The 8,301-nt window shown below is 42.2% G+C and overlaps 1 protein-coding gene across 1 annotated transcript; it reads left to right on the top strand.

Annotated features, from left to right (window-relative positions):
* The first annotated feature begins 488 nt into the window (after window positions 1-488).
* LOC137866720 (natterin-3-like) lies at window positions 489-4,183 on the top strand. The gene is made up of 3 exons (XM_068702790.1): window positions 489-564; window positions 1,979-2,093; window positions 3,034-4,183. Exons 1-3 carry the CDS (start codon window positions 526-528, stop codon window positions 4,122-4,124), a joined length of 1,245 nt encoding a protein of 414 aa, XP_068558891.1. The 5' UTR covers window positions 489-525; the 3' UTR covers window positions 4,125-4,183.
* Window positions 4,184-8,301: the final 4,118 nt, after the last annotated feature.

The following is an 8,301-nucleotide window of genomic DNA, read 5'->3' as shown; positions in this document are numbered from 1 at the left end:
AATGTTGGGATTGTGGGATGGATGTACTATAGCTATTATAAAGATGCTTTTTGTTTTTGATTTCTGAGAAGTAACTACTGTAAGGGATCACAAAGTAACAAATAGAGTGTAAAAATAAATAAATAATGAATTAAGAACAACAGCCTTATTTTAAAATCTGAGTTTTGATTATGAGACAGTTTAACTCTAAATGGTCATAAATGGTTTTCACTTCTAGGTGGCATCTAAATATTACTGTTGAGCCCCTCAGCTGTCTGAAAATATGATCTATTAGGACACATTTATGAGGATTAGGTCACGAAGGTCTCTGTTTCTTCTGTGTCCTTGAGCAAGGCATTAAACCTCAGACGTCAGCTCCCATTGAGAATAACCAAACAGGCCCTTTAAGTAGTTTTAAACTGTAGTTAACTGAGAATATGTTGATTTCTGAAGCTCCCCGTGAGTTGACAGTCTTTCCTTTGACTGAACTCTCCCTCCGCTTTATTACGGGCAATAATTCTGCAGAGAGGTTTTAAAACTCGCCACATGCTGCAGGCGGCGTCACTGCAGGAGGAACCTGTCGAGGTAAAAACTGCTTCTCTGTCTGAATGACAACATTTCTCTGTCTGATTGTTTTCCTACGGTGCATGAAATTGATTGACGATCAGAATCAACAATACATTAATCTAAGATATTCAAATCGGAGACATTAAAACCTAAAAAAAATATTAGCTTTTTTGTTGCTAGAAAAGGGATCCAGTAATAATTTATTGAAGGAATACTACATGAATCCAGTGATTCATAATGTAATATTTGCCTACATTTTACATCTGGTTTAGCACTGAGCCTTTTTATTCTTTTACATGAAGCGATACAATTTGTCATATTTAATCTTTGCATCATGTGTTTTATAGTATCACACAGTTATCACACATATCCTGCATGATCTAATTAACAAAATATATGCAACTTTTTGCATCATATCATTATGTAGTTTAAGCAAAACTAGTCGTTAAGACAACTAAACTGTTGTGTTTTAAACAAAATGCAACTTCATACTTACTTATTTTCATGTAAAGATACAAACTTTGTTATTTATTGTCAATATTAGATTTATTTATTTCAGTAATTTACTGTATTTTTTTTTACATGTTGGTAACTGAGATTATCCTGATTTTAACATTATTTCACAAAAATAATACACTAATTAAATGTAGTTACTGCGTTATTCATCAGGCCCGTTGCACTACCCTTAAACTCTTAAACTTAATGAAGTATTTTGGTGCCAAAAGCCAGCAATCTGTGTTAAGAAGTATTGAAAGGTAAAGGCAATAGGTTCTGAAGTTAAACAGTTTCAAAACACAGGTGTAACTTTATTAATTGTTGCATTGTAATAACTGCTGGGACTCAGCCAGGATTTATTCAGAAAGCTAAAAACAAGTAGAAGGTGGACTGATTTGTGTCTGAAAAGTTAAGCAGTTTTAATCTCTTTTTTTAATATTTAATATCAAACAAAAAAAAATTAATGAGAAACATGCAGGTTATTTCAATACAACTCAAAGCTAGGGTTACATTACATCTCGACAGCAATCAATAAAACAAATGCTCTGACTAAAAGAATAATTCACTAATCTGTGGTTGTTGCAGAATTTTATTTGGTCAGAATGTAGAAGTTCATAATTTGGAGGGAGGCCTGAAGATGTAGCCGTATATTTAGCAGCTTTTGCAGCTAATGCTGTTCGCTAATTTAAGTGAAAAAGAGTTAGAAACACTGGGCTGAGTTTTTGTTACCTACTCCTGTTAGTTTCTCAAGAATACAAAACCCTTTAGCTTCTCTCCCTTTCGTTAATCTTTTCCCCAATATTGTTACTGGTTGATAAAAATTCGACCAAGAGTCGACCAGCTTCCAAAGGAGCACACTTAACCCTCCTACGAGTTTTGTGTCAAACTGAATTCCCCGGGATGCTGACATGCCAGTTGTGTCATTTTTTTTGTCCAGATGAGGTGGTGTGTCGCTGTTGTCTTGGCGGTGTTGCAGCTCTGCAGCCCAACGCTGCAGTCTGACCCGCTGCTCTACATCGCCCAGCTGCAGGACGGGAGAGAACAACCCAGCAGTGAGTCTTCATTAGCATGAATTAAAAACGTGATATATTTACAACTAGAGGGAACAAGTGTCCTATCTCGCAATGTTAACGAAACGGTGAGTCGGATCCTCTCCAAAATGTGTTAACGTATCCTCATACGACTCTAGCATCTTACGAATGATGTTACTCCTTGTTTTTTGTGCAATTTCCTGCAAAAGTCCAGCAGCACGTGATAATTTTTCTTCGTTGCATGAACACAGTCTTTTCAAAATAAACTTCTGTCCTCACGGGAAACAACTTAGTTAAGTTTAGGCAACAAAAATACTTAGTTAAAGAAAATATATGCAAGTTTCGTGACAAATAAATCAACATTGACTTCTCGCAGGAACAAACAGGCTGAAAGATCGCTTTTAGTTGGACCCATCTACGAATTACGATGCATTCTTTTTCATAGGTATAGCTCCGAATGCTCGATGAGACTAGCCTGAACCTTTCCGTCAAGGTTCATGAAAACCAGGCCTGCAGTTTTTTTCCGTAATCCTGCTGTTAAACAAACGAACCGAACTGAGAACATAACCTCCTTGGCCAGTGTAATACCAACACACAGGACACTTTATGACAGTGGCTGACTAAAACATAACATTTTGACTCATGATACCTGCTTTCATTTGCATGTCATGCATCTGGCATTCCTTCAAACTGTTAGTCGTGTGCATCCTTGAAAATCTACGCTAGACATCCGCAAGAAGCAGGTATCGGTGTTCGCAAAAATCACAAGACTTCAAAGAAGATATTTGAGTGACGGACAGGAAAAATTCAAGCACATGAACAATGTTTCTTGGATTGCCTTGCCTTTGATTAAGATGAGATTCTGTTTTTATTTAGAATTATATATATATTGTATTGGTCAATGTAGTCTCCTGAAAAAAATTGTTTTATACCAAAAAACTGTTTCTTCCTGTCTTTCCAGAGCCATGGCTGAACCCCACACTGGAAGATGTTGTCCCTTCCCGGGAAGTCATCCAACCTCCTAAGATCAGAGAGAACCCAGAAACCGAGACGACCTCTCACTCCTCCCCCATGTTTGGTGAACACGCCAACCTCAAGTGGGTGACGTGGAGCGGCCAACTCCCAAACGGCGCCGTCGCCGTCTTCAACGGCTACGCCGAACGCACCGACTACGTGTGCAAAGTCAACTGCGAGGCTGGCTTCTACTCGCCCAGCAAAGGGAACTTCTGCCAGTACCCATACGCCGACAAGGAGTATGCGTCCTCCAAGTTTGAAATCCTGGTCAACGTGGACCACTTTGAGTTCCTGGAGTGGGTTGAAGACTCGTACGGGTCAGTCCCAGGTTACGCCGTCAAAACCTGCCCGGACTCGGACATCTTTGTCGGCAAAAACAAGTACGGTCTCGGCAAAGTGGTGACCCAACACGAGGCATTCTTCCTCCCCTGGGAGGGCGACGAGTACTGGTACAAGAGCTACCAGGTTCTTGCCATCAACAGAGACAGCTACAGCCAGCACATCTCTCACGTGCAGTATAGCATCGACCAGATGGAGCTCTTCCACCATCCTCCCGAGGCCCTGCAGCTCGCCAAAGTCACCAACCTGGAGTGCAGAGCCGTGGCAAAGACGGTGAGACTGGAGAAGACCAGCTCAGTGAGGAAGACCTGGGACATCGGCAGAGAGACCCGCAACGGCTCCGTCTCCACCATGCAGGCCAAGGTGCCCATCCTCGGCCCGGGGACCGTGGACTTCACCAAGGAGCAGAAGGTGACTTTCTCGGAGGGGACCAGCGTGATGGACTCCATCGGTCACTCCGTCTCCGTGGAGCTGCTGGTCCCGCCCAACCACTCGTGCACCGTGAGGATGGATGGCAGGAAGATGACGGCCGACATCCCGTTCACTGGCAGGCTGAGCAGGACCAACCACAACGGAGACACCCACTGGACGTACATCACAGGCATCTACGACGGCGTGAGCGTCGGCGAGATCAACGCTGTGGTGGAGAGGTGTCAGCCGGTGACCGACGCCATCCCCTGCTCCCCAACTCAAGACTGAGGACTTAAAAAAGTTAAATAAAACTTGTTTTCAAAATAAAATACAATCATGAATGTAAAGGCGTTTATTTGTATTTTTGTCTTGATTTTACTGAGTTTTTAGGACAGTTACTTGCACCTTGCAACTTTTCAGTTATTTAATTTTAATTTTTTAAATCTCATGTGTCTAAAGATATGGCATCAATATGTTGTAATTACATCTAAATAAAATGCCAAAAAATATCAATGTAACAAGGAAATATCAAACTGAAAAAATAATAAATTAAATAAAAAAATGTATATATATATATATATATATATATATATATGTATATTTTAGTGGGGGTTAAAAGTTTATTTTGATATACTATACATCACTTCAGTGACAGGATAAGTAATACTTAGAGTAACACAGTAAATACATATATTTGTATATTTGGACCAGACTACTACCAAGGCCCAATTAATTGAAAATGAGTTGCTCATATGCTGATACACCTCCAGCTAATATTGCTGATTAGCTGCAGGTGTGTTTTACCAAGAAAATCACAGGCGTAGTGTTGCTGCCACACTGACACTTTACTTTGTAGTTCTCTGTTGAACACACAGACCCTGAGAGGACTCAAAGCAAGTTAATTTGTATAGCACATTTGAACAACAAGACCATTCGAAGTGCTTCACATGAAACCATTAAACGCATCAACACGTTTATGTTGCTTCATAAAAAAAAGAAGGGTGTAAATACCAGTCCCCCCGCTAGGGGGTGCTGTAGTCCAACAGAGGAGGAAGTACCAGGACACCAGTTGTCTTTGTAGCTCTCGTTGACTTACAAGAGAGGCTCTACAGGACGAGTGGCCAATGTGACCTGAGCTTAAAGCTGAACATAAACTCTTAGTTTGTTTGTTATCAGTTTTTTTGTCAGCCTCTCGGGGTTTTAACGTATTTAGCGGTTGTTGATTAAGTGTGTCTGTTGGTGTTGTGCTTGTCTTGAGTTAGCCAACGAGCTACATCTAGCTAACCTTAGCAAGCTGGCTAAGCTACTTCCACACAGTTGTGACACAAATACAAAGTGAAAAGAAGAAAGTTTAGCTTTTTTTTCCTGAGGACTTTCAGATAACTAAATTAGGCAAAATCCAGATAAATATAGATCAGAGCAAAATCCAGATGAATATAGCTAAATATTAAGTTCAAGTATATTGAATCCCATTCATAAATCAGTGTATTTAAATAACGATCATGAAGGTTTTACTTCATCATCACGGTGAAAACGTCTCAGATTTGACTTAAAGACAACAGCTGTCTTTATTCATGAGCCGATTGAAAGAAGTCTCAGTTTTAAATAGTTTTTGTTGTTTTCTGTCGCTGTTGTTCAAGAAGCTGTTGAACTTTGTCACAATGAGGAGACTTTTAACGAGAGTCATAAACAGAGTTCTGCTGAGTGAGCTGTTTACACCGGTGATGGGCGGTGAAGCAGAAATACACACAGAAGGCCGAAGAAGGCTGGTAAGTACATTTATATATATACACATGTGTAGCCGAGGGTTTCTGTCACGTCTATACTTTAGGATAATAATAAAATAACAAACACGGGGCTCCATATTCGGTGCCAAGATGACAGCCACTTTATTCCTTCTCACACACTTCAGAACCTCTTTGCTCTCTCCCTCTTTCCATCTAAATAAAAGCACAGAACACATACACAGGAATGCCTAAAAGTTGACACAGTCTTTGAACAACCCCAGCTTCAAACTGCCGGCCCTGGTCATTGTGAACCACTTTTGGAACGCCATGTACCAGCACTCAACCAGATACTGTGCTACTGATTGGGCCGTTTGATTAGGAAGAGCATACAGGTTTACAAACTTGGAAAAGTAGTCTTTTACTACTAACACATATCTGTTGCCCTTCGCAGTCACTGGTAATTCAAGAATGTCCATTGCCACTCTCTGGAATGGTCGAGTCGCTTGGGACCCGCCCATTGGTGCCCGGTGTTTAGGCACAGGGGCTCTGCGGGTCTGACATGGGAGGCACTGCTTGCACCACTGTCGAATGTCTTTGAACATTGAGGGCCAGTAACAAGTTTACCTTGCTCGTTCCTAAACTTGTTCTGCTGAGAAATGCGCCGACACAGGGCCTCCATGAAGATGGTGCAGCACATCAGGAACAAGCGATGAGGGCACGACCACTTGATACTGAGCACCCCCTGTGAGGGAGGAAGTCACTCTCCGGCAGAGTAGGCCATTCACCACAGAAAGACGAGGATATTCAGTCCATAATTTTCGCAGCCACCTGGAGCTGCCTCTCATCTGCCCTCGAGGTGGCCGAGAATCCCTCCAATCCAACACCGTAGCAATATCTGGGTCGGCTTGTTGTAGTTCTTTCAGTCCAGCCCCATCATGTGAAAGTGCATGAATGAAAGACAGGTAATTTATCTCACTGTCTGGTTCCAACGGCTGCCCCCCTGTGATGAGGTCAGAGGTCGGGAGGTTCACCGCGGATGGCGGTGTCAACAGACTGTCGGATTGGGGAACACCTGACTCCCTGTCTGAGTCGAATGCATTCACCTGTGTGGCGTCATTCACCGTACCGCCGTGAGAGAGCATCAGCATTAGTATGCTGTTTTCCATCCTTGTGTTGAATGACCCAGTTGAAAGGATCCAGCTCCAATATCCACCGTGCTCTTCTTCCAGGTTAACCGCAGTCTGCAGTGCCTGCACCATGTCCAGTAAATTAGTTGTATAATGCAACAGGTCAGGAAGTCTGGCCTCACTGTTGTAACATGTTTGCCCCATGGCATGGGCAACTTCACTGGCCCTCAACAACTGTGAATAAACCTTCCGCTCTGCTATGTACGCTGGTATCCTCCACAGATTCCTCCTCTGTGGAGCTATTCATTGGCTCTTGTGCCTTAGCTGCTCCACTAGCCTTGGTGTTGCCCTTCAGCTCCTTCACTCACTCTGTCAGCATATCGCAGTGTGTTCATCGTGTATTCACACGACACCATGCCTGGAGACTCCATAGCAATCATGCAGGTCCTGGACTTTTCGCCAATGAAGGAGTCCCTGAGGACTTTGGTTAAAGTGCAGAGTCTGAAAGGAATGTGATCACTGTTCATCCCCTGTGAACGGATACACTCCTTGAGAGTCAGCAGGCTGCGGTTGATATCAGCGGTCTCCACTAAAGTGCTGCGGTCATTGCTGCGGACGTCAGCGCCGCGCTCTTTGCCGGCCAAATCAACCAGTGAAAATTTGCCGTGCAGCGTGGCGATGTCATAAAATTTCATAAAATCAACAAATTTTGACTCATAGGTGATTTCACAGGGAAGCAGCAGAACACTGCTAAAGGAATCTACACCTTGGCAGCCCAGGATCTTTTCACTTAACTGAACCACATGAAGTATGCACACCTGGATCTCTCTGCTCATGTCAGCTTCTTTGAGATTTACAATGGAAAAGTGTATGACCTGCTGAATAACAAGGCCACGCTCTGTGTTCTGGAGGATGACCGACAGCAGGTTCAGGTTGTGGGCCTGGAGGAGGTATTTGTGTCCAAAGCAGAGGAGGTCATCAAGATGATCCAGCTCGGCAGTGCATGCAGAACATCAGGCCAGACCTCTGCCAACGCCAACTCATCCAGCTTGCACGCCATTCTTCAGATTGTCCTGCGGTGCATCGACCGCTGCCACCAATGTAGCCGAGTGTTTATGTCACGTCTATACTTTAGGATAATAATAAAATAACAAACACGGGGCTCCGTATTCGGCGCCAAGATTACAGCCACTTTATTCCTTCTCACACACTTCAGAACCTCTTTCCTCTCTCCCTCCTTCCGTCTTATCCTCCACAATAAAAGCACAGAACACATACACAGGAACGCTGCTTCTTAACATCAACATAGTAGCTTACACATGTATATAATATGAAAAGCTCACGTCATAGAGCGAGAGAGAGAGACACAGGATATACTGTGTATATATATATATATATATATATATATATATATATATATATATATATATATATATATATATATATAAAATTAATAATCAATCTTGACGTTATATTACTGTTATTGTATGTTTATTTTTGATGCTTTGGCAACATTGTTTTTTAGACTACAAACAACAACAACTAACAACAGAGATTGTTGATTTATCATAAAGTCTTACTGCAGAATGATCTCTGTATCTGGATGAGTCC

Source organism: Cebidichthys violaceus, unplaced genomic scaffold (genome assembly GCF_023349555.1).
Source record: "Cebidichthys violaceus isolate CVI_PGR_0920_01 unplaced genomic scaffold, fCebVio1.0.p SCAF_89, whole genome shotgun sequence".
Taxonomy (NCBI): Eukaryota; Metazoa; Chordata; class Actinopteri; order Perciformes; family Stichaeidae; genus Cebidichthys; species Cebidichthys violaceus.
Note: the sequence above shows the minus strand (reverse complement) of the source record. Positions and strands in the feature narration are given on the sequence as shown.

Excerpts from the sequence above, each read along its gene's own strand:
- LOC137866720 (XM_068702790.1), top strand. The coding sequence starts at position 526 with ATGCTGCAGGCGGCGTCACTGCAGGAGGAACCTGTCGAG. Across the intron at positions 565-1,978 it reads TGCAGGAGGAACCTGTCGAG|ATGAGGTGGTGTGTCGCTGT; the intron begins GTAAAAACTGCT and ends TTTTTTGTCCAG. Across the intron at positions 2,094-3,033 it reads CGGGAGAGAACAACCCAGCA|AGCCATGGCTGAACCCCACA; the intron begins GTGAGTCTTCAT and ends CTGTCTTTCCAG.